The sequence below is a fragment of the Orbicella franksi genome, chromosome 10 (assembly GCF_964199315.1).
Source record: "Orbicella franksi chromosome 10, jaOrbFran1.1, whole genome shotgun sequence".
Lineage (NCBI taxonomy): Eukaryota > Metazoa > Cnidaria > Anthozoa > Scleractinia > Merulinidae > Orbicella > Orbicella franksi.
The window spans coordinates 19,524,582-19,551,202 of NC_138154.1; the positions used below are offsets into that span (position 1 = coordinate 19,524,582).

Below are 26,621 nucleotides of genomic sequence, written 5' to 3' on the forward strand. Positions count from 1 at the left end.
AAAGAAGATAATTTGGCAACGTTTTGTATTATTTTTGAGTAAAGAAGCATGCTACAATTTTGTTAATATTTGATCAAACACCGGTTTAATTTAGGAACAGGAATAAATTATCGAGCTCCTTTTTCTTGTTGTCAAGAAATGATGAGCAGGTCTTTATGAAAAGGAGGGACTGCAACGAGGTTTTCAATGTAGAGGCCTCGGAAATTAGGGTTTTACTTCCTTCGCTATGTCAAAAAGTAAAAATCGATAAAACGGGTGTCTCAGTTTTTTTAAGCTTGTGTTACAGCCGCCCACCCCGAAAAAAGAAATTGGAGAGAGCGGCTCCCTACTTATTTTGCTTTCGCGGTGTTTGTGCGATTAATTGGACAGCTGAAAAGTTTATAACGTCCGGTCCTTTCGCGCTACGGCGTTTTAATTTCAAACTCTTGCCTCTTGCAGTATAAATTTGTTTTCAAATGATTTAGTTTGACAAGAGTACAAACACGGAGTATTTGAGAGGTAGTCAGTTGACATAACGGTCTAATTAAACAGAAATATGGTTAGCATTTAATTGCACCAAGAAAAACGTTGTCAACGTTTTGAACACTATTTTCAGATGGAAAAGGAAATTCTTTTCGGCATTTCAAATTATTTGCATAAGTTTGCTAAGTTAATCGTGTTATTGTATATCATATTTGCTGATCTAGGTCTGGTGACAATTTTTTCTGAAGACACTTCGACAAAAGTAACCTATAGTGTATGGAAATTCAAACTTACACTAAAAAGATATTCAGCAGCAACTTCGTATGTTCTATCTTTCTCATATCATCTGTTTTTAAAACATTTGACAATAAAAATAAACGGTAAAAGTTTGCGACGTTTCGACCGCTCTTCGGTCATTATCAAGCAAGATGTAAGAAGTAAAATTTGCACAGATGTATATAGCTACAAAGAGGTAAGAATGTCTGAAAATTATTAATGAAGTAAAAATATGTAAAAAGTATGTAAAAGAATTTACAAAGTAGTGCTTAGAACAATAAAAAACATGTAAAACTAATTAATAATAAAAAAAAAAAGATTATTTAAAAACTTTTGCACGAATAGAGTCAGATTGTACATTGAGACTTGGTCTCAGTTCATGAATAAAAAACATTTCAAAAATAAGACAGTCAAACTTGGTTGTACATTTCTTTAAAATCGAAAAGTTATTAGTAAGATCTTTAGGGGCCAAAGAATGTTCCTCGCGAAAATGTTTTCCAATTGATGACGATGGGTTTTTGTGCTCATCGACGCGTTGGTGCAAGTGCGGGCGCGTAAAACCAACATAACCTGCATCGCACAGGTCACATTTTAAATGGTACACAAGGAACTGTTGGTTAACGACTGGCGGCTTGACTTCACGTGATTTCAGGTCTCGCTCAATCTTGTGGCTGATGAAAACAGGTTGGATGGTGGTGTTTGTTTTCGTGCTAAGATCTTTCAGTTGCGTGCGAAGAAAATCAGCTGAAGCTTGGTCTTTGAACGGTGGGACAATTCGAACGGGCTCTGAACTGTTGTTGTCAGTCGGTGAAGGAACAGGTTGCTCAGAAACTTTGATGGCAATAAAACGTGTTATGGTTGAATTAATTAAGTCATCTGGGTATTCAAGACGGGAGAACAACAACTTGAGACGATCGCATTCTTCGGAGAAGTAGGTCCAGTTAGAAGAAAGTCGAAACGCACGATCCAGCATAGTTTTCAGTAGGCCGCGTTTATAACGATCGTCAACATGACTCTTGTAGTGTAACAAGAGACCAGAGTTTGTGGGCTTCACATAAACCTTTGTCTCAACGTGGTTGGATTTGTCGAGCAATTGCGTTCCAAGGAAAGGAAGCATGCGGTCATTTTCTATCTCCATTGTGAACTTAATAGAGGAGTGGCAATCGTTCAGAGTCTCCAGAAAGTTGTTGGCTGATGCTTGGTTAGGCATGATGGTCAGTGTGTTGTCGACATACCTTCTGTAGTAGCTGGGCATCTTTCCTTCACGATCCAGGGTTTCCTCAGTGCTACACATAAAGACATTGGCGAGCAGGGGTCCAAGCGGGGAGCCCATGGCGACACCGTCGGTCTGTTCATAAAGTTGACCGTTAAATAGGAAAAGTTGATCTTTTGTTGCCCCTTCTAGGAGATGGATTAGGTCCTGTTTGCTGAGATTAAGGTGGTGCGTTTGATTAAACCAGTCATTAGCACTGAGGAAACCCTGGATCGAGAAGGAAAGATGCCCAGCTACTACAGAAGGTATGTCGACGACACACTGACCATCATGCCTAACCAAGCATCAGCCAACAACTTTCTGGAGACTCTGAACGATTGCCACTCCTCTATTAAGTTCACAATGGAGATAGAAAATGACCGCATGCTTCCTTTCCTTGGAACGCAATTGCTCGACAAATCCAACCACGTTGAGACAAAGGTTTATGTGAAGCCCACAAACTCTGGTCTCTTGTTACACTACAAGAGTCATGTTGACGATCGTTATAAACGCGGCCTACTGAAAACTATGCTGGATCGTGCGTTTCGACTTTCTTCTAACTGGACCTACTTCTCCGAAGAATGCGATCGTCTCAAGTTGTTGTTCTCCCGTCTTGAATACCCAGATGACTTAATTAATTCAACCATAACACGTTTTATTGCCATCAAAGTTTCTGAGCAACCCGTTCCTTCACAGACTGACAACAACAGTCCAGAGCCCGTTCGGATTGTCCCACCGTTCAAAGACCAAGCTTCAGCTGATTTTCTTCGCACGCAACTGAAAGATCTTAGCACGAAAACAAACACCACCATCCAACCTGTTTTCATCAGCCACAAGATTGAGCGAGACCTGAAATCACGTGAAGTCAAGCCGCCAGTCGTTAACCAACAGTCCCTTGTGTACCATTTTAAATGTGACCTGTGCGATGCAGGTTATGTTGGTTTTACGCGCCCGCACTTGCACCAACGCGTCGATGAGCACAAAAACCCATCGTCATCAATTGGAAAACATTTTCGCGAGGAACATTCTTTGGCCCCTAAAGATCTTACTAATAACTTTTCGATTTTAAAGAAATGTACAACCAAGTTTGACTGTCTTATTTTTGAAATGTTTTTTATTCGTGAACTGAGAAGTCTCAATGTACAATCTGACTCTGTTCGTGCAAAAGTTTTTAAATAATCTTTTTTTTATTATTATTAATTAGTTTTACATGTTTTTTATTGTTCTAAGCACTACTTTGTAAATTCTTTTACATACTTTTTACATATTTTTACTTCATTAATAATTTTCACACATTCTAACCTCTTTGTAGCTATATATATCTATGCAAATTTTACTTCTTACATCTTGCTTGATAATGACCGAAGAGCGGTCGAAACGCCGTAAACTTTTACCGTTTATTTTTATTGTCAAATGTTTTAAAAAAACCCTTACTGATAAGCATCTGTTTTTAGAGGTATATACTTTGGGGAAAATGCATTCTCGTTTAAACATTATAAATAATTAAACGAGAAAAAAAAGGCAACAGCGGACTTTTTCCGTGCTTACATAGCCCCAACTAAACACTCGAGGAGTTGTGAGAATTCGAGACAGTTATGCTTCTCGGTTTTCCTCGGCTCTACATTATTCCAACCCTAAGCCCCCACCCCCTCGTGTTCAGACGAGACTGTGTAAACAAGGAAACGGTCCTCTGTTGCTTAAGGTAAAGGTAAGGTAAAGGTAAAATCTTTATTTAGACACTGTATTTCCTTCAGGACTTAACAATATTGAATTAAATTAGTCTAACTACCTAACTAATAAATCACTAATAACTACGATAAGAGAAATGATAAAAAACCTGCCTGGGAAGCCGTGTATAAAAGCAAAATAAAACTTATATAAGACGACCATCAAAATCATAATTCTTCAACTTAGATTCAAATTCATCAAGAGACGGTGACTGACGAATATCCAAGCGTAAATTCCACAATACAGCTCCGCTGTAGGACAGACTTCTATTACAATAATTAGTGCGGGGCTGTGGAATGGCAGGCGAACAGTCACTATCTCTTAAGTTATAGGTTAAGGTATCCGAACGAAGACAAAGTGCGTACTAAGATAGTCCGGAACCATATTATTTACAATCTTATACATCATTATTGATTTATCAACAAGGCGTTGACGGTCTAGTTTAACCCAGTTTACCATTCGCAACAATTCATCAGTACTACGATCGTAATTTCAAAAAGTTATGACACGTGCAGCACGATTTTATAATTTTTGTAGCTTTTGAGAAAGACTCTTAGAACAGCATCCCCACACCGAGCTGCAGTAATTGAGATGCGATTGGACTAATGAATTGTAGATGGAAAGTAGAGTCTTATATGGGACCGAATACCTAATACGTTTAATGGCCCTAATACCAGAAGCAATCTTTTTAGAAAGCTCGTTGATATGACACTCCCAAGTAAGATTTTCATCAATGTGTACACCTAAGGATTTTACAGTCCAGACCTGCTTTATCGGAAACTGGTTAATTGTGGCAGTGGGATTCGCTGTAGAATTTAATAACCTTTGCTTAGAAGCAATCAGTAGGAATTCTGTCTTTGTCATATTTAAAGTTAGTTTGTTGGCTGCAAGCCACACACGAGTTCTCTCCAAATCAAGATTAATACAATTATTCATTTCATCAACATCACTACCAGCAAAAGTAATACTAGTATCATCGGCGTACATCCTTGGTTGGGAATGCTAGAGACAATTAGGCAGATCATTTACATATAATAGAAATAGAAGGGGCCCAAGAATCGTTCCCTGTGGAACACCACAGCGAAGGAACATCTTAGACGATTTCTTCCCTTTACTTAACACGTTTGGGTTCGGTCCTTTAAATAAGAGTACAACCATTGATTTGTGGAACTCTGAATACCATAAGCTTGTAATTTCGAAAGAAGAATAGTATGGTTCACAGTATCGAAGGCCCTCTTAAGATCTAAAAATACAACGGCATTAATGAAACCACGATCGCTGTTTAAAGACCAGTTATCAGTCGCTTTAATCAAAGCGGTGGCCTCATGGTTAGTGCGCTCGTCTCCGGATCGAGCGGTCCGGGTTCTAGCCCTGGCCGGGGACATTGTGTTGTGTTCTTGGGCACTGAGACACTTTACTCTCACAGTGTCTCTCTCCACCCAGGTGTATAAATGGGTACCGGCGAACTTAATGCTGGAGGAAACCCTGCGATGGACTAGCATCCCATCCAGGGGGAGTTGAAATACTCCTAGTCGCTTCATGCTACAGAAACCGGGATAAGCTCCGGCCTGATGCGCCACTTGGCTCGTATGCAGCCGTTATCTACCTTTACCTTAATCAAAGCAGTAACTGTAGAATGAAGCGAGCGGAAACCAGATTGGTCTCTACTGAGAAGATCATTGTCGTTTAGAAATGATACAACTGATCATGAATAATCCGCTCGAAAACCTTGGCCACAACCGGGATAATCGATATCGGTCGATAATTAGAAGGATCACTCCTACTTCCAACTGTCTTAAAAAGAAGCGTGATTCTTGCACTCCTCCATTCGTCGGGAAAAATGCCACTGTCGATCGATTGATTGAATATCAGAGCGACTGACCCAGCGATTAAATCTGGACATTCCCTTAGCAGTCTGGCTTACACAGAATCAAGACCTGTCGCCTTTCTCTTGCATAAGTTATTTAGGTGGGACAAAACGTGCAATTGAGTTACCAGTTACACGCTGGAAACTAAAACAACTGCTGGTTTGGTCAACAAAATCATCGAAGGAGGTGCCCACTTCTTCTATATCCCTGGACAGTTCGGGACCGATTTCTGCGAAAAATTTATTAAAAACCTTTGCGATCTCGGTTGAATTAGTTATTCTCCCTCCATTGAGCTCATAACAAGCTCATTAATTGCAGCTTTACCCGATTTGCGAAGTGTCACCTCATTGATAGTTTCCCATGTCTTGCAGGAATTTCCATTGTAAGTTTCAAAGGTTTTATAACAGTAGGACTTTTTTACAGTCTTGATAGCATTGTACACTTCATTAGGCAACTTCTTAAAATTAATCCAATCACTTGGATCGCCTGTCCGCAAAGCCTTGATTTTAAGACGATCTCTCCGATACAACAAATTCTTAAGCCCCGCAGGGGTAATCCATGGACTTTTAGAGGCACGAACGTGTTTAGTGCTTTCATTACCTTCATGTTCCATTTCATTTTGTTTTCATTATCCATTTCTCTACGACTGTACCTATTATTTATCATTCCTGAGTTTTAACAAATCGAAATATTACGGCAATATTTCATTGCGTTTTTAAGACAATGTTCAAAGTCCCATCAAAAAACAAAAAACGTAACAAGCTAGGTAAAGACAGGTTACTTTCGAGTGTCAAAAGAGGGTCTGGGTGGGGGAGGGAGTGCAAATGTCAGTTGTCTGTTAAAATTTTGTCTATTTGTCAGTTGTCAGTTGAAGTTTCGGCCATTTGTCAGTTGTCTGTTAAGTGGCTGCTAGTAATTCACTGAAGACCTAAAACCCCTCCAACATCACTTTTTTAGACGAACGGAATTAAAATTCCATTCGTCTTAAAATTCCGAAAATTTCGAAACGGTGACAAAGGGTACGGAAATTTCTAGGGAAATTTCCAGAAAATCCGGAAATTGTCGAACTTTTGAAAAGCGGACCATTCAACTGAAAATTCCGGGAATTTAAAATAGCAGCAGACCTGTCGATTATCATGTATTAAACAGATAGTTGGAGGATCAAATTGTAAATGATTAATATTAGCAGACTTAATAGAAAACTTAAAGTAAAAAATATTTCAATGAATTTCAAACGAATATCGAGGGCAAAAACCTTTGGTCTGGTGTTAGTTAATCTGTCTACAAATGCCAGTTGTTTGTTTAACTTTCGGGTATTTGTCGGTTGTTAGTTATTTTTTGCCATTTGTCAGTTTTCAGGCCCCCCTCAAAATCGTGGAGGCTCCTTTTTGGCAGATGTTGAGTATTCTAATAATTGGTGAATTTTAATTAAAAGTCTTTCTTTAGTTTATTTTTTGCTATTTGTCATTTGTCAGTTAACCCCGTCCAGACCCTGTCAAAATCGTGCAGGTTCTTTTGTGGCAGATGTTGAGTATTCTAATTGGTGAATTAAGTCTTCCTTTAGTCTATTAGCGACTGACACAGCTTCAGTCAAACTAGAACGAACGAAGACTAACTCAGTATCAACTTGCCCTCTGACATTGATTATAAGGTACAGTAGACTATTTCACATATATCTCAGATAACTCTTCCCTCTTCCCTTAGTATTTGTCCCGGCTTAGACGTCAACGCTTACTATGGGCTATCCCAGCGTCACTTGGCACTCACCTACATTTTTACTCCTTAACTCAGACAGACTTTCAAAGTCAGAAAATAATCTGAGCAAAATAACTGCAATTTTTAAAGTTCGCTGACGGAGAGGGACATTAGGCTTTGCGGTGTTGATCCTTTCTAATGCGATGATGCAAGGTGAATAAATTCCCAACTTGCGGTGTTGCGGTGATCTCAAACTCTTCGGTGTGCGATGTTTGTGTTTTTCACGCTACGGTGTTCGGTGAGATGAAATTATCTGCGGTGCTGCGGTTTCTTGTTTGACCTTTTTTAGACCAAAATTTAGCATGTGCTTATTTTGTGGAAAATTGTTGAGATATAAAAGCACTATGTCCTTATTTAGTAGTATCATGTTTAGTCTTAGTTCTAGTTTTACACCTTAATTGTAGTCTTCAGTTTTTAGCTTTTATTACTGCTGTATTTTAGAAATTTAATGTATATTTTAGACTTTTATTCTTTAAAGGGCACTTCTAGAAACAGCCTCTAGGTGATTGGAGGCTTCCCATTTATTATTTATTTATAAGAGGGAACGTTTAAATCATGGGGCTAAAAATATATGTTGCGGTGACGGTATATCGTGAACTTTTCTTGCGGTGATGCAGTGTTCGTTAATTTCTTTTTCTGTTTTTTTTTTTTTTTTGTTTCTGTTTCTCTTTTTTTGTTTTTTTGTTGTTTTTTTTTTTTGCGGTGTTCTGGTGTTCAGAGCATGAGTTTCGAGCATACAATTAATTAACAGTTAGATTATACGCTCGGAATTTCTATGAGGTGACAGTTGAATTCTAAGTAACTTTCTTTTAAATTAGCGATTTCCAATTGTTGCTATATAAATTATGCAGTATTTAACTTCACGCTGACCAAAATTGCGCGCGGATTGACTTGTTGTTGGAAAACTCGCAGCTGTTTACCGGCGCTAACAGTTAATTTTCAAAATATTAAGGTTTTTTAATCTGAGTTGCATGACGATCAATGTCCTTTTGGGGGGTTGAATTATCCAGTGATATTTCTTAATCCTCAAAACATCGGAGAAACAAGAAAGCATTGCCACGACAATGTGAAGATGTCCAGCCACAGCGCGCTAATTAACAATTAGACTACGAACCCGAGTTTTCAATAAGTGAAACGAGACGTAGCCGAGTTGACTTTCGCTCATAGAAAACGATGGTGAGTGGTCTAATTGTTTTAGTAGACACTATAAAGGGTTAAGGACGTACGTTCGAAAATTTTCCACTCATCAGATTTTTTTTAAAATTTTTATGAGTTACTTGTGTCAGAAATGCAAAACTTGGGCGCCACCGACTTCGTTTCAGAGATAAAGCGCGTGGAAAACTACTCTGATTTTGAAAAATTTGCGCATGTAATTCAACGTGGTCCGCAGGGTTTATAATTAAAAATATCGAAGCTGACTCGACGGAGGCAAACGATCTTAGTCATATTTTGTAGAAGTGGGTCTGTTGCGTAAATAGTTCCTAACGTTGCCAACATTACGTTTTCACAAAACTTAACCCTTCAAGAGGCATTTAAAACTACCGCGCGGGTACACGAAGAGCTGAAAAGAACGGGATTCGATGGTGCATTCTGCAAAAAATTCAGACTTCTAATCAATCGATTTTCTTTATTTTTTTCGCTAAACGTAGAAAATCGGTAGAGGAAATGATCCACCAAAAGAAAAATAGGGGTCAGCGAACGTCCACGATCGTTAAATTCGAGCAAAGCCATAGCAATGGCCATCTGCCCTATCATTATTCATTTTATTACTTAGCGCGCGCTCCATGCATGACCTTGCGTTTGAATTTGAGTGCGCAAGATGCGCATAAACAATTAGCGCGAACGTTCTTAAAGCACAAAACCTACAATTTTGAGTATTTTTGAGCCTAAGAAAAAGAATAGTTTCCAGTTTCGATCAAGAGCAGCGTGCGCTCGATCGTTAATGAATCATTAACATTCATTTTTTCTTTATTTTGAAAAACAAATAGATTCCATGTTGCCATGCGTCTGGTCCTTAATAAAACAGTTTTCTGTCTTTTTTTGTTGTTGTTTTTTTTGAGACTTATAGGACTCGGTGCGATTTTTCAGGCTTAGAACTGTACTGTTTTGAACGGCTGGGCTATTATTTTAAGGTAACTCTCCACTGTGTCTTCCATTGTGTTTAGTCATAAATGAAGGTTGCATTGTCCTGTTGCATAGCAACAAACTTGACCCACTTTTTACCATCAATTGCATCTATCTTAAAAATAGGTCCACAATGCGAACTTGTGTGGGATTTCAGTCAAATAAGAGTTGATGCGCTATGGATAAATTAGAGAAATTGTAGCTTTACAGTGAATATTTACACATTTTGTCGTTTTGTAGTGATGAACGTCGAGTAAAGGTACCGTAGAGTCCTAGTTATAAGATCCTAAGCTGCAGACGAGAAAACGGTTACATGAGAAACATGTTTGGACTTTAGTTTCCAGGAAATTCGCTCCCTTAGGGTACGGTTACACGGAGCTCTTTACCGTGGTAACTAGGGACTTTAAGATACGCTACGGTAAGGTGCTACTACGGCTACTTTGGCCGTGAGGGACTAGGCTGACAAAGGTGTTTTACCCGCCAAACTCAAATGATTTAATAGGGACTTTAAGATACGCTACGGCGAGGTGCTACTACGGCTACTTTGGCCGTGAGGGACTAGGCTGACAACGGTGTTTTACCCGCCAAACTCAAATGATTAAGATTTTGCTGTACGGCAACGGTATGTGCAGTCTCTACGTGTCTTTACAAAAATGACTACTTTCAAGGAAACCAGAGATTATTCTACTTTCATACGAAATAGGCTTGATTAATGACAATGATTTCCTTCTCCTGTATCCGTCTTACATCTCCCAGAACTCAGATTTGCCTTTTCGAACTTGATAGAACCGCCTGTAATTCCAACCACAAAACAAAATATAAACTCTGATATAAAAAAAGTTCGATTTCAAGACGGACAGGTTGTTCGCACAACGATTATGTGATAAGCCCGAAAATACAAAACTTTCGATTATAGTAAGATACATTTTGAAGAGATAAGATACATTTTGCTACGTTCACTTGGACGACAGAGCGAACGACTTGCGAACAACTACATCAGTTCGGTAAGTACTGTCAGACGAATACGCCAACAACTTTAGTTCAACCACCGCTGCAAAGACTTAAACTTAAGTCTCCGTTGAACACACAAGAGGCCATCCAGATCGTCAAATCCACCTGCAGACGTCTGGTCAAAGCGCGGATATAACGACTGTCACAGAAGACTCAACTACTGCAACAATAAACTACAACAACAACTTGACAAACTTAAAACAACTGTTACCGACTAACTTACTTGACACTGTTATGACAATCGCCGACAGGCGAGCCGACAAAACCACAGACCGCGTTCGTACTGAACAAGAACGAAAACTGACGACACTTCAACGCAATAAAGACAGAAAACGACCGAAAACTGACGATAACTGGGTAAGGAATATTTCTTCCAGTCCCTTAGACAAAACCGAGACTCACGTACTGTCCTACGGACTAAAACACTCAGTGACGCCTAAACGGATACCGACCGAGTCTATTGTACCAAGTGTTGAGGCGGTTCTGTCTCGTCAACGAGACTTATCAGAATCTGCCAAGGATAACATCAGAGGCAGAATTGCTTCCACAGTACAATCAGCGTCTATACCTGACAATAACTTGATAAAAGACGAACAACAAGCACTGAAACGACTGAAAAACGACAACAACATTGTCATACTACCAGCCGACAAAGGAAGTGTCACTGTTGTTATGGACAAGACTGACTACTTTGACAAAATGGACGCACTTGTCAACGACAAACAAACTTACGAAGAACTTAAACGCGACCCAACGCCAGCACTTCAACGTAAACTTAACAGCAAAATACTTACGCTCAAAAAGACTGACGCTATTGACACTCAACGCTACTATCGACTGAGGTGCTCAGTACCTCAACCACCGAAACTTTACGGACTACCGAAACTGCGCAAGCCTGGTATACTGATGCGACCTATACTGTCATTCTGTGGGTCCCCTACGTATCAACTGTCTAGTACTTGACGACCATACTGCAACCCCTTACTGACAAATCAAGACGCAAACTACAATCTGCGCAGAACTTTATTGACGCTATTAAGACAGTACAGATACCCGACGACTACAAACTTGTGTCTTTTGATTTGAAATCACTGTTCACCAGTATTCCACTTCAATTGGCATTACAGTGCACCGAGACCGCTACACAACAATCTACTGCTAAACTACCGTTACCAACAGAAGACATCATGGACTTACTGAACCTTTGCCTTACATCGACTTACTTTCAGTACAACGGTAAACACTACAAACAGTTGCATGGAACAGCCATGGGGTCGCCTGTTTCTGTCGTTGTCGCAGAAATTGTGATGCAACACGTGGAGGAACGCGCCCTTGCAACTTGCCGACAAACGATACCGCTTTGGTTACGCTACATTGACGACACCTTTACCGTCGTTCACAAAGACGAAATTGACGATTTTCACGACCACCTAAACGAACAGAACGCCGACATCCAGTTTACTAAAGAGATCGAAGAAAATGGAAAACTTCCTTTTCTAGACTTTTTGGTAAGCCGCGACAAGAACGAACTACGAACGACAGTGTACAGAAAACCGACGCATACCGACAGATTACTTGACGAATCGTCCTACAACCCGACTTCACACAAAGCCACGACTATACAGACTTTGACGAGACGAGCGCAACTAGTTTGTGACACACCGGACAGCTTACGTGACGAAAACAGATACCTTGAACGTGTTTTTCACAAAAACAACTACAACGCTGACTTTATTAGACGAAACATTTACCGACCTACTGAAGCTGACGCTACGAACAGGAACCCTACACCTGTTACTACAGTGACCATACTTTACATTAAGGACACTTCTGAGACCATCTCACGGATCCTGCAGCCCTACAACATCCGTGTAACCCACAAACCTACAACTACGTTACGACACTTACTGACTAACGTGAAAGACAGAGACAAACCTAACAACAGACAGGGAGCAGTTTACAAGATCAAATGCTCCGACTGCCAGGCTTCCTACATTGGTGAGACTGGCAGAAACCTTAACACGAGACTGACTGAACATAAACGAGCCACGAGAAATGGTGATGCCAACAATCACATTGCTGTACATCATCAACTGACAAACCACAACATTGACTGGGACTCTGCTCAGTGCTTAACCTACAGTACAAACTATTTTCAACGACTGACTATGGAAAGCTGGTACACTAACCTAGAACAAACGCCTCTTAACAGATGTCAACAACTACCGGCGCCTTACAAACGACTTATCCATGACGGAAACGAAACCGACAAACGGACTTCTAACAGACCGACTTAACAATATACGGACGAAAAGCCGACCTATTTGACTAACAATAGACGGATCGAAACCCACCAATGACTGATGACAAAGTTTACACGAGTCTTTCAGTCAATACCATCATGGCTATACTGACCAATCACGTTCAACGGACCAGACTTATAACATCATCGACTGACAAACACTATTCACTTGACTCTGAAGATGACTTCCGCTCAGGTTGTCGAAGCGTCAGTCACCAACAACAGTTCTTTTCAGAACTACACTCACTCGAACGATCACACTATACGAACGTAGTAATAAACAATCATAGCTCAGATTACAACATACGAAGCTTTCTTATCTACGGCTGTTCGGCCCGATACTAATATGACTGAATTGATCATCTTGCGGTAGGTGTTGAAATCGTTCAAATTTTCTGTACAAATGATAAAGAAACAATGATCTTAGAACTGATTTTTATGACTGAGAACATTATCTTCAAACTAGGCTGTTCAAACACTGAAAAAAAGCGTTAAAATGAGAAGTAAACAGCAGGCTTATACTCACGTAGTGAAGAGTACGTGAAACCAGGCACTTTCCTGTAGTAGAAAGCAAGGCTACGGCGGGAAAGCCGTACTGGTACGCGCGTCATGACGTCACCGGAAGTGATCGTTACTATCTGCCGCCGTACTACAGGCTAGCCCTACCATATCTTAAAGTCCCTAATGACCCTTTTACCACGGGAAACTGCATTTAGTGAGTATGGCCAATATTTCCGGAGGCAAATTTCCCGTGGTTAATACCCATGGATACATCAAAAAGATCACATGCAGCGCCTTTGACATTTAATGTAGTAAGTTGCATTGGTGTTTTGATGTCCAAGGAATTACGAACAAATCACGTTTCTCCGTTTGTCATTAACCCATTGACTCCTGGAGCTTTTTGCCAAAAACGCATTTTTTGGACATTTTGGAGATTTTCAGGCTGGACATGGGTCAAATTAGCTCCAATCTACTCAAAAAGGCATTTGCAACATGACAGCATGTCTTTCTTTCCACGAGCATCGCGTTTTACGACATTTGCGCTCAGGCATGCGCAGAAATCAAGTTCAAAATCGAGTTTTGGGGCGAGAAAGTGACCTACGACTTATCGATTTTTTTTATAATTTTTTTTTTCCGCCTTTCCTTTTTCTCCTTTTGTTTTCTTTTTGCTGCAGTGATTGACCTTCTACTTAGCTTGCTTCCAGTTTAAAACATTCTGAGAAAGCATCATCGAGACAGGTAATTTTTGCCATGGAGTAGCCACGTGTAGGGGCAGGAAATTTTGCTCTGAGTTTTCCATTCAACTTTTTGAGCATTTTTGTGCATATCTAAGCCTCCATAGGGCCGATCACTCTGATCTGGGTATCATTACAAAGATCTTTTCCTCCTGCAGAAGTTGAGCATAGATGATGCCAATTTTGGTCAAGGGTGATGACGTCAGAGGTGGAAGAAAGGCCAAGACTCGTCACGGCCGGTTATGGCTGGCACAGAAGTCAATCGGTTAATATGTAACCGAGGAAAAATGATTTTCCTCAGTGTGCCATTTTTGTTACCTTGGCAAAATCCCTTGTAACCGTTGTTCCACAACGTATACTAAAACCCAGCGAAAAAACAAACAAACAAACAAAAACAAAAGTTAGCAGGCATATATATATAGCCACAAGTTGTTAGGAGGGGGAGCAACGAAAGAGTCATTAAAGTAAACACATTTTGCAGGTTGGGTTAGTTTTTGGCAGCAGGGGCGAAAACAAATGACATCATCGAAAAGCAAGTGCACACACATGTATAATGAGGGTTCTGACACAGCACTCACGCAACACAGTGCAAGCGTAACGCTACTCCGAATCTTCAGATGAGGAGTAGCGTTACGCTTGCACTGTGTTGCGTTCGCTTGTGTCCAGAACCCTCATTATACATGTGTGTGTGTGTGTGTTTCTTTTCCTCCTTGATCAGTGCTGTGCCAGAACCCTGACTTCGGGTCCAGCGAAGCTGCAACGTCTGTAATCAATATGCGCGGATGTGCCACCCTTCACTTGTATAAAAAAAATGTGCCAGAATTTTTTTCCTATTGGAGATTATATGCACAGTGTATACGCCAACATGGCTGCCGCAAGGTATTCGTCCTGCACACAAGAAATCAAACAAATCCAAGAAAAGAAAAAGCTTTGGGCAGAAGCGCATCAAGAAATAGAAGAAAGCTCTTTCTGCGCCAGAGCAGGAAAACTTGTAAAGGTGATGCATTGCAAGAAATGCTACTTGTACGGCAAAGACTACTACGAGCCTTTTTGCTGTACGGGGAGAAAAAACGGCCTTTGCTACGATTGCTACGAAAAAAACATTTACCACTATCTGGGATACCCAATTTATGACGTCCATGAGTACGACCGAGCCTTCATTAAATTTCACGAGACATAAGAAAATATCATCGAGATCGCGTGCAGTGCGCAAAATAGGCGAAAAAGGGGGAGAAAAAACCTTTTTTAGCCAGCCAAAAAAGACAACCGTAACAAAACAAAATGGAGGCGGGGCGTCTTAACAAAGTTTGAAATCGTAGAAGACATTCCCTGTTTCCACTGACAACTTAGCGCCAAGATTCAAGATGAAGTTTGTTTTTTCCCTTTTTTCCATTGCATAAAACAACGAAGCAGGCGCCCACACCAAAAAGGTTGAACCGTTCTCTTTTTCGAGTTTTAACACAACCGAAGGCCCGTATTTGTTCCGTCCTTGGTTGTACAATGCAAGGACTCTGTACTTACCCACCTCAATATCACGCCATCTAAGCGTTTCTTCTGGCTCTTGAAAGTCTTCGAGAGATGGCCAGTCACGCTTGTCGGGTGGAGGTGTGTCAACAACATCGAAAGCTTGTCCACGATCCATCATAGAATACAAAACATGCGCATATCTTCGACATGAAATTCACATAGCATTATCCGCCTCAGCCATCGCAGCGACGACTTCGCGCGAAATATTGCGAGCCTCTTTTTGCCACTCAGGTGTGAAATATTCATTCACAAGAAGCGCGACCAAGTGGAAGCAGACAATCATGTTCTTCTTACATGCAAACAAAACCGTTTGTTTCTAAAACTTAGTTCGAAGCGGGGGGAGGTTCATGATTTTTTTTTTATCATCTCTTCTTCAACTCTGCCGCGGATGTCATTCTCCATTTTCTTGACATCAACCTCGGTTAGCCCTCTCTTTGATGGTTGACGAAGCATCCTTGCACGGACCTGATCTTTCAGAAAGTTATACTGTTGAAACTCGGAAAGGATGGTGTCGAACTCATGCGAAGACACCTCGTTGTTGTTCAAAGCGTTGGAGAGCAGCCTGTTGACGGTATCCCGCTTGGCAACAGCAAGCGTGGTAATCTCTTGGTGTTTCTTGATCTTCGAATCGAACCTTTTGCTGGCGACTATCAGCCCCGACGAAACGAGAGCGAAGCATCCACCAGTGCCGCCAAGAGGAACCGCTGCGGGCAGGCCAACCACAGACAGGGCGGAGCCAAAACTCGCGCTGGAAAACGCTGCAGAGAGAACGCTGGAGCCGGCAGCACTCCAATTAACGAATTTTCTCGCGCGTTTGTATTTTTTTTGCAACGAGGCGATAGTGGTTGACCTCATGTGCCAAAGCGTTGGAAATCTCGTTTATCTTCTGCAAGCGGAAATTTTGAGAAGGCTCCGCCAGCACCGGATATAGAGGGTCGGCAGGAGGCGCGCTCGGATGTAACAGATTCGCCGAAGACATTGCGTATATATAGAAATTTAATTTAACTCTAATTCAAAAAGAAGAGGGAAGCCTTTGAAATCAAAGAGTTCGCCATTTTCATCTTTGACGCAAATAGTGATGCTATTTATGAACTCGTCTGTAGAGCAGTCTCGCAAAACCTGTTGCGGAGAACCCTGGTAGCTCACCTTTTCATAAGGCTTCCCTTTCACATCAAACATGGCTAAGACATCTGACCTTTTGCCATTGAACAGATTCTTTTCTTTGTCGATTAAATTCAATGATTAAAATATGACGTTGGAGCTGTAAGCCTTTTTACGAATGTTATAAACTTCAGATTTCGCCCAATACCAAGCAAACCGGCTAAATCGCGATCAAGTTCTATCGGTCTTAACCCAGAATTTCTGATTACAAGCTGGCCAAGAGGTTGGTTTATTTCTGTTTCCAACTTATAGTTATATTTGGCGAACAGATTGTCTATTTCTCTTGCAATTCTTTCTAAACTGTAATGCCCTGGGAGTAATTTTCCAACTGACAAAGCTATATCTTTGTTTTTATCTCCCAAGGTGGCAGAACCTTCTCTTTTCAAAGTGTCCCAGCTGTTGTACAAACTGCAAGAAATGAGTTTCATGAAATCGACTCTCGGTATCGGCTTTTCAAAATAGATAGTCTCTCCTTTCTGTTGCGTGATAATAGTGAGAACAACCATTTTTATATTCAACAAATAAAATTGTGTTCAAATACAATGCCGAATGTATGGAAAAATCCCGCGCTTGTGATGGAAGCGGCAGTCGACAAGGAAAAGGCCTGGAAAAACTTTTTAAACCACTTCCCCAAAGCTGACAAAAGCCGGTTCATTTCGCAAGAAAGTATCGACGAGAAAAACCATGCAACCGCCGAGGTGATTTTCAAAGAAAGCGAAGGCTCGTTTCAAAGCGTCTTCGGCTCAGACAGAAAATATTGGAGCGCCTAAATGAAAGAAGCGCTCGGTTTTGGCGACAGCGGGGGTTTTCCGTACCAATTGTCGCCGCTTGGCTCAAAAGTTTCCTTGCCCATCCCTGCGGTACCTTTCGACGGCAAAGCGCCAAGCTTGAAAAAAATATTCAACGCCCCAATCCAAATCTACGTCACGTCTGACCAGTATATCCCAACAAAATTTCGCGAAATATTCCAAAAAACCGAACTCAAGCACACTTCTGGAACCGAAGCAAAACACTGGCTAGGAAGGCCTGACATGAAATATTGGCCGCAGCAGCTCAACTTCGCGGTTTTCTGCGCGACGCAGGGGTGCGGCGTTTCTCGCGAAATCTTAGACAGCGGGATGAATCTCCCCCCCGCAGATAAGAGCTTTCTACAAATTCCACGTGTATTTCACGGTCAGACGGATTTTGTACCAGCTTGGAGGTGTTCAGAGCATAAGCGCTTTGCCCGGAGACCCGTCGTTCAGCCAAATGAACAACCATTACGACGCCGCTTCGTACGAAAGGATATGCGCCGAGTTCGGTTTAGACTCCTCGAGCGATTTCCCCTTCACTGACAGGGACAACCACGGTCTCGGGGTATTGTACGTTTTACCTCATGGGAAAAGCCCCACAAAAACGGATTACAAGTACCCCGGGTGGAACAAGTTTAGCGACGAAGGTGGGAAAGAAATTAAGGATAACCTTATTGATTTCATACGGACGGATGCCTTTGGAGACACACAGGCCGACTGGTTCGCCCTCAATACCGCAAACGGCTTGACCCAGGCTGGCTTGTCGAGAATCAACCAGTCAATCGAGGCTTTCGTTTACTGAACCCTGGGCGCGCAAGTCAACGTCCGCAGTAGCATTCTCGGCTCTGGCGGCCGGGCGAAAGAAGCCCAGAGCGAGTTCCTGGTGCTGATGGAAGACGCGATCCGACAGCCCGACCTGGCCGCGAGCGTGCAAAGGTACCAGCTCGCGGTGGATCAAGCGAAGGTGAGGCTCAATCTCGCTGTAGCCCCCATGGCCTGGCTCATGCCCGCGCGAATGATAATCAGCACCGCAAGCAGGGCCGGTTACAACAACAAGCTGAAACAGGCGGTCTCCGGGATGAAACTGGGGGTGAACAACGAGGTAAACCCGGACACAAAAAAAGCTGGGCTCAAACTCATGGCAGGCGGCCCGTCAAAGATTAACCCTCCCAACAGCCACCCGTCCAACCCGATACACAAAGCCGCAACAGCCGAATCAAGGAAACCAGCTTCGTCCGAAACTCAACAAGCACAGGCGCAAAAAATAGAGCCCGAGGCTCCAGATAAAACATCACAACATGAAATAAACAAAACAGCTGTCATTGTCGGTGTAGTTGGATTATCGGCGTTGCTGTTCATGGCTTGGCGGTAAAGTTAACGCTGCTTCTTAAGAAATTGTTCTAACAAAAAGGCCACCACGGCAAGAATAAGCAGCCAGGTGTGCTCGGCTAGAAACCCGACGACTTGGCCGGCGGCTTTGAAAAGAAAGCTTACGATTGCCCCGAGGAGCCCACGCAGTATGGAAGCGAATTTTTTGCCGAGCTCTTTTAGCCCATTCCCCAAAGCCTTACCGGTGGCTTTCAAACCTCTGGTGAGGACCCCGATGACAGCTCCGATTGTGGTCCCGGCAGCAATAAATATTGTCGTTAGCCTCACCCCATATTTTTTGAAGATGTCTTTAACTCTTTCCCAAACAGATTTCTCTTCAGTGGCCTCTCTCCCGATTTCTTCAAGCCGGGCATTAACTCGACGGATCTCTTTGTCACGCCAGTCCACTCTTTCTTCTGCCGCATCTTTTTCGTAAGGCGCCGCGTCTTTATCGTTCATAATCTCAAGGTCTTTTCCCTGCGCCTTTTCCAGTTCTTCTTTATCAATTTGTAGAAGTTTCATTTCTCTTTCCACGTATTCATTTCTCGCACCAAGTATTTTTTGGAACTCTTTTTCTTCTTCGTTCAGTCTTTTTGTTTCTTGATCAATAGCTGAAATCTTTTTTTCGGCTTCTTGTTTCCGTTCGAGGGTAAAATCTGTTTCTTCATTATCCAACAACTTTCCCAATTCAAACTTCCTTCTATGCTCGAGGGCTTCTTTTCGTTTCTTTATCGATTTGAGAGCTTCGCTCGCTTCTTCTTTTTCTTTTTCTGCAACATCTACTGCTTGTGAATCTTCCAGCACCCGAATGTCTTCCTCCAACATTGGTCTGTCTTCTGCCGCTTGAACACTTCCTTCATATGCTCTTCTTGCCTTTTGATGTTGTGTTTCAATACTTCCCAATTCTCTTTTCAGTTTGTCAATTTCATCTTGGGAACCCTCTTCATTTTCAAGAGCTTCAATCTGTTGTTGTTTCTTTCTCATGGCCTCTCTTATTTCATCCATTTCCTTTTTATTTTTTTCTTTCTGCGAAGCCTCGTATTGCTTCTCTTTGAGCTCTTTCCGCTTTTCGTACGTAATTTCTCGAACCTTCTCGTATTTGGAAGGCCCGAGAGCGTCTTTTATTTCTTTTGAAAGGTTTGGATTGATCTGATCTCTTCCCGTTCTCCTGTTTTTCGTAAACAGGTCATACGTCTTTTTGCCAGCTCCAAACATTTTGACTTGGAGCTTCCCCTTCGAGCTGTGTGAGCCTCAAGCTCGCTTGAGCTCATGTCCGGGTAAATATCTTTTGTGGCAACCCACGCTTGTTCACTCAGGGTCTGAGCCCCGGTGAAATAGGTTTCAGCATAAGAAGTTGCAGGCAGCCAGCTTTTTTCAGTCTGCATTGTCTTCACTGGAATTTCTTCCTTACCATGTGGCGTGGATGAATTTTTTGGGAAGAAAGGAGTCGTTTCGTTAGCATCTCCGCCTTCATCATCGTCATCGTCACCCAAACCGTATGGGTCATAAGCAGGGTTTTCAAAGCTTGTTCCTGCACCTTCCGCCGACATAGCGATATATTGCAAGCCTATTTTTTTTTCAAATTAGAAATAATCGCCGGTGTTTTATACACAATGTCAGAGGTGCCAGAGAACCTTCGCCCAAGTTACAGCGAAAAGATCGTACACGCCATGAAGGCCGAGCGCGCGGTCAAACGAATCACCTTTACCCCCTCTGAAGCCAACCCCGGCAATACGCTGTACGTTTACGTGCCCAAGCTGAACGAGAACGAGGTTCTGGTGCCAGGCTCGCTAGCGCTTGTCTTTGACATCGACCTTTCTGGAGGGCACGCCGACAACTTCCTCGTCCAGAACGTCACGCGGGCGCTCGTTGACAGGCTGGTCGTGAAGTTTGCGACAACAACCCTGCAAGACACGGTTGGGTACGACATCTACAAAACTTTCGAGGACCTTTTCCTTTCGCAGGAAGAGCGCGACAACAGGATTCCCGAAGGGATTCAGAGCGAGGATCTATGCAAGATCCGCTCAGACGCGGGAGACAAGAAAAAATCGGGCGTCGACGCTGAAAACAAGCTGAACGAGGTGTACGGAAAAAAGTACCGGATCAGGCTGGACCATCAGATCTTAACCGACCACGGCGTTTTCTACCCCCAGGCCCTTTACAACGACCTCATGTTCGAAGTAAAACTTGCCGAAGAAAAACACGTGGTCAAAGGCTCCGACACAACCCAGCTGAAATACAAGCTGACCAACATCCAGCTCGAGTACAAAATGATCCGCAGCAAGACTCTGGCAGACGAGGCGCGGAGCATTTACTCCACGGCAAAGAGTTCCTTTACGACCACGTGATGCATGACAAACAGGTGGCCTTCAAAAAAGACATTGACCCGAGGATCAGCATCAAAGTCAACGCCCAAAGAAGGTCGCTAAAAGCCCTCCTCCTCCTGTTTGTTGAGCCGTATACTGTTGGCGCCAGAGATTCAGAAAAATTCGTCTTCCCTGATCTGAAGAAAGTCAGCGTCACGGTCAACGGCTCGCCCAACATGTTTTACAACAACGGCATCGAAGGCAAGGACATGTGGGAAGAGGCCCGCAACTTGTTTGTGAAAGAAAAAAAATAAAACGGAGCACATGGATGTGACAAAGTTTTACACCGGTAATAAGTTCGGGCTTGTGATTGATCTGCGCTCCATGGTTAACCAAGAAATGCACGGCAGCGGCACGCGGATTGTGAACAGTACGGACGGGGTCCAGCTGGAAATCGAGCGGAAAACCGAAGGCTCAGGCGACGTGAATTGCCATGTGTTCGTCATCTCCGACTACCAGTTCAACCTTATGGACAGACAGCTGGAATCTGTACAGGATTGAATATGAACATGGACCCGAGAAAGATACCCTTCAACGCTCTCATCGTGGGGCCGACGAATTCAGGAAAATTGAGGTTCGTGGTGGACCAGCTCTACGGCCCTTTCCGCTTCAAGTTCGACTACATCGTGCTCATCTGCCCGACGTTCACGCACAACAAGACCTACCACCGGCTTGGCGAAAACGATCCAAGAATGGATGTGATAGTCTGCGAGCAGCACGACGTGGAAAAGTGGTTGAAGCTCGTGAGATGGCTTTCCGAGGGCACCAACACGCTCATAATCCTCGACGAATGCGCGGCCTCCACAGATGTTAAAGGGCGTATAGGCGAGCTGGTGAATCTCGCCTTTTCCGCTCGACATATGGGCATCAGCGTTTGGGCGCTGATCCAGAAGATGACCGGCATAACAGCTTCCTTCCGGGAGAACGTGGCAGCGATCGTCCTCTTTTACACCCCCTTGGCCAGGACCACGAAAGCCATCTTCGAGGATTACGCCGGCGAGCTCTCCCCGGATGAGTACAAAGGTCTGGTTTCAAAGCTGAAAGAGCGAAAGTTCTCTTATCTTGTGTTCTCGCTTCGCCACCCCTACGGGGTAAAGTTATTTGAATAAAAAAATGAAAGTTGTATATAGCCTTGAACAATGGGTGAAGAGGCCGCGTTTGCAGAAGTTATGAACCTTCTTCAAACCGAGCCCGAGCCGAGTGGGCCAGCAGGTGGCATTGTTCCAACCTCCTCCGGACCTGACATTCCTGCTCTTCGTGAGCAGCTGGCCGTGTTGGTGTCTACAGGCAAAGCCAAAGAGGCCATCGGAGTGCAGCTAACCCACGAGCAGGTGAAGCACCTGAGCGACAAAGAGGTCGAGAAATACACCAAACGCTACGAGACGTACGTGGGCTTCAAGACAACAGAAAGCCTGATCGACAGCTTCATTTTTCTTGCAACCAAAGTGGTCGGAATGTCCGTCAAAATCAAAGACATCGACGCTTACCAGAAAGAGCTCAGAAACGACTACATCTTGAACAAAGAGCTCTCCAATCTGGCCGGCAACCTTGCTTTGAAGTGCGGCCGGTTTCTTGCTGCGGCCAACGCGGTGTTCATCACTACTAAACATGTTGATTTCAGTCCACAGTTGCCGGAGCAGGTCCACCCTTCTCGTGATGAACACGGCTATCCGCTTGAGGGCGTTGATGAAGTACCCGGCTCAGCAACTGCAAAATAACTGGTCAGCATTCATTAACAACTGCTGAGGGCTTGCTGACAAATTGTTAACAATTAAACTTTTTTCATTTGCTTAGAATACGGTTTGTTTCAGAATGTCAACCGAACAATCCGAGAGCGCGCCTCAGGTCGAGACCCAGGCAGCGCCTGCCGCCGATATCACACAGCAAGCGACAACTCCAACTCCAACCACGCAGCGCGTAAAAAATCCAAAGCGTGTGGCTGCTGGCAAAGCGACATCTGAAAGAACGCGGCAGGCGCGGGAACAACAGAAGAAAGATGCCGAGGCTTATAGGGCTCTCGGGGAAAATAAGGCGAAAGCCGCCACAGAACCCCCTGAGCCCTCCCCGACTACAGAAGGCGAAAGCCCAAAGAGCAGCGGCCTCAGCACCAACCAATGGATTGCTATTGGCGGCATAGGCGTTTCACTGCTCGGGATTTATTACAAACGGGAAGAGCTCAAGGCTATGGCCAATGCCGCATTCGACAAAATTAAAACGCCGGAGACCGCGCCTGAGCCCGCGCGTGTTGAGCCAGAAACTGCTCGCGCGACACAGCCAAGAGGATTAAAAAAATGATTTGAACTTTTGCGTGTTATGCATATCCACGATGCCAGGGCTTAACGTTGAACAGAAAATCCAGGAATAGCCGCGATCAAAAATTAGCCGAAGCCGCCAAGGTACCTGAAGAAACCGCAAAAAAGTGGCTGATCAGGCAAGCGCTCTGGCAGATATATCTCCCCGCGCCGAAGCGAATTCCTCGACGGAAATTCAACGTTCCCACACCAAACAAGGTCCACCAGGCGGACCTTCTTTTTCTTCCGCACGACAAGCTCCCTCGTGGCCGCAAAGTTTTCAAATATGTGCTGACCGTTGTCGACGTGGCCAGCCGCTACAAAGAGGCCGAACCACTGACTTCGAAAAATTCTGATGAGGTCGCCCAGGCTTTTCAAAAGATTTACAAGCGCGGGCCTCTCGAATGGCCTGAAATGCTGCAGATTGACCACGGGCGCGAATTCATGGGTGCTGTCACAAAAGAGATGGACAAGCACAAAACATATATCCGGCGCGGGCGCGTTGACATTTACCGCGACCAGGCAATCGTTGAACGTTTCAACCGCACCCTGGCTGAGCGATTGTTCGGGCACCAGTGCGCCGTGGAATGCTACTCCCTGAGGGCGAGCGGTCCACGGCCTGGGTGAAAAGACTTCCAGAAGTTGTTTCGGCTCTGAACAACGAGGTCACAAGCCTTATCGGCAAGAAACCCGCCCTCGCCATCAAAGAAAAATCTATTTATGCAAGGCCGTCGACACCTTACTCGAGGCCTCTTGGAAAAAACGAAAAAATACTCCCCTCTCTTGTCCAAGTTTGTTATCTCTACCAGCCCGGCGAGCTTGAAGGGGGCGTGAAAAGAGCCACGGATCCAATCTGATCTTTGAAAGTTTTCGGCATTGAAAGATCTTTCGCCAAAACGGATCAGCCCGTTCTCTACTATCTGCACGACGGTCCCAAGCGCGGCTTCGTGCGTGAAAAGCTGCTCGTTGTCCCTCCAAACACACAGTTACCCCCAGAGCAACTTTGAAACTTCGGCTTCCAAATCTCTAAGTTCATTATCCGTTAATGTAGGTAATATATCGAAGCTGTTGTAGCCGTAAGCTTTTGTATGGATACCATCGTCACCTATCCATCGCTTTGAATCGAACGGTGAAAGCGAAATTTTGTTTAGATGCATGCCGTAGATCTCATGTCCCTCGCTTCGAAGAATGCTCATTCTATGCCATTGCTGCTTCGCACCGAAAAACGTTTCCTTGTACTGTTCATGCCTTATTTGTTTCTTGACAACGCTCTTTTTCACGCCCTTCGCTTTTTTGATATTTTTTTCGTCCGCCTTCAAGATGGAGTACATTTTCGGTCTCAGACCAACATACTCTGCGATGGGGGTTCCTGCACATTCGTCTTTCATCTTGCCCAAGACCTTTTTGTTGGTGTTTGAGTGGAGTGGATGCTCCTTCGGGTAGTCACTCGTGTCGTAAAGGTCCATGTTGCTTTTCATGTCTTTGTAGACGTCATCCGTTTCAATCAGAATCAGAAGGCTGTCGGTGTCTGTGTACAAGAGCTCGCACTTCGAGCCGTACTGCTTTTTAAGCTCGTAAAAGAAGTCGTACATCAGGATCTTGCTGTTGTCGAGGATCGTCATCCCCGTGTAGACCGGTTTGTTGAGAAGCAGCTTGCTTTTTCGCATGTCGATCCCTACAATGTCGTTTGAAAATAAAACATGCCTTGTGTACAAAAGGCTGGCGATCAATTTCCTTATTTTGTCCGTCTCATTGCTGCGCACTATTTTTATGTCAACGCGGTTACGCAGGTTTTCCATGGTTTTGTCGAAAACAGAGTTGTTCATGAGCTGGTAAAAGTTCTTTTCAAAGTCGCTCTTTGCCTTTTTCCTGAATTCTGTGTTCATCCGGATGTACGGCTCCATCCAGCATTTTTGTTCGAACTCCAGCACCCTGTGCACACACTTCAGTTTCATGCCCTGCTTCAGATAAAACTGCAAGTTTCTGTAATGCACAACGTAGTTCTTCTTGTCATGAAGCGTTAGCAGCAGCTTCTTGCTGTCCGGGGGTTTCAGATCTAGGTCTTTCATCAACCCCTTTTGGTAGTCCGACATCCACTCCTTTTTTACGGCCTTTTTCTCCGGCGCCAGGGGATAGCTGTTGTGCTCCTCGTGAAGTTCTGGCGGGTATTCGAGATCGACCTCGAGAATGCACCCCATCTTTGCGTTTTCTTTCATACTGAGAATCTCCTCCTCTGTGGGCATGACTCTTTTCCACTTAAAACCTCTTATCGGAAAGGCGTTACACATTGCCCATCCGTAAAGGTTGTTTTCGTCGAGATACATGATGTATTTTTTTGGCTTGCTGGGGTCGTATCCCGGTACTAGCGGGTTGTTTGCCTTGGCGTATCTCTTGCTCACCATGGAGATTCCGCCCCGCATCCCCCTTTCCACGAAGAGATGCATTTCGTAGTCCGTGAAGAGCTCAAGCTCGACCCCCGTCTTTTTCAGGAGAGCGTCCCAGGAGAGGCTTGGCGACGTGTAATAATGCGCCAGATCCAACCCGTACTGCTCTTGGCATAGGTTTCGGAAGTTCTCAAAAACATCCGCCAGCAGAGCGACGTCCGTTTTCACGTAAAGATTGTGATAATCGCCCTGCGTTTTGCATCCAAAAGCCTCCCAGACGGCCTGCGCGTGCGCGTAATCTTCGTCTGTTATGTGCTCGCCGGTCAGTTTGCTATAAAACTTCTCTTTGTCCGGAAGCCTTGTCTCTGCGAATCTCTCCCATGAGTCCATGTACTCGTAAGGGTAGATCCCTTTTTTGTAAAGCAGGTCGCTGCCTTTCGAAATCGTTGATGTCATTTTCAATGACTCCTTCGGTGTCGCCCTTACAAGTGAATCAAGGCTTCCTTGCAAAAAGTTCAAGCTGTCGATGAGACGCAGGCTCCGACCGAAAATGTGATGTATTTCTCCATGTTGTTGGCGACGCATTTTACCTCTTTCTGCAGCTGCGACATCGCTTGCATCAAGTGGTGCGCGTCGTAGCCCCTCAGGTTGTGAAATACAACTGGTATTTGGTCTGTCTTGGGATTTATTCGCAACTTCTTATTGCATTCGCTGTGCGCG

The 26,621-nt window shown here is 43.7% G+C and overlaps 3 protein-coding genes across 3 annotated transcripts; 1 reads left to right on the top strand and 2 right to left on the bottom strand.

The window, feature by feature from the left end:
* Positions 1–1,057: 1,057 nt before the first annotated feature.
* LOC145499809 (uncharacterized) lies at positions 1,058–2,083 on the bottom strand. The gene has a single exon (XM_081479330.1). It carries the CDS (start codon positions 2,069–2,071, stop codon positions 1,058–1,060), a length of 1,014 nt encoding a protein of 337 aa, XP_081335456.1. The 5' UTR covers positions 2,072–2,083.
* A 153-nt stretch (positions 2,084–2,236) lies between these two features.
* On the top strand, positions 2,237–3,183 carry LOC145499810 (uncharacterized). The gene has a single exon (XM_081479331.1). It carries the CDS (start codon positions 2,237–2,239, stop codon positions 3,167–3,169), a length of 933 nt encoding a protein of 310 aa, XP_081335457.1. The 3' UTR covers positions 3,170–3,183.
* Positions 3,184–22,406: 19,223 nt separating this feature from the next.
* On the bottom strand, positions 22,407–26,357 carry LOC145501727 (uncharacterized). The gene is made up of 3 exons (XM_081481132.1): positions 25,304–26,357; positions 24,614–25,045; positions 22,407–22,507 (listed from the first exon to the last, which is right to left on the bottom strand). Exons 1-3 carry the CDS (start codon positions 26,355–26,357, stop codon positions 22,407–22,409), a joined length of 1,587 nt encoding a protein of 528 aa, XP_081337258.1.
* Between the last annotated feature and the right edge of the window lie 264 nt (positions 26,358–26,621).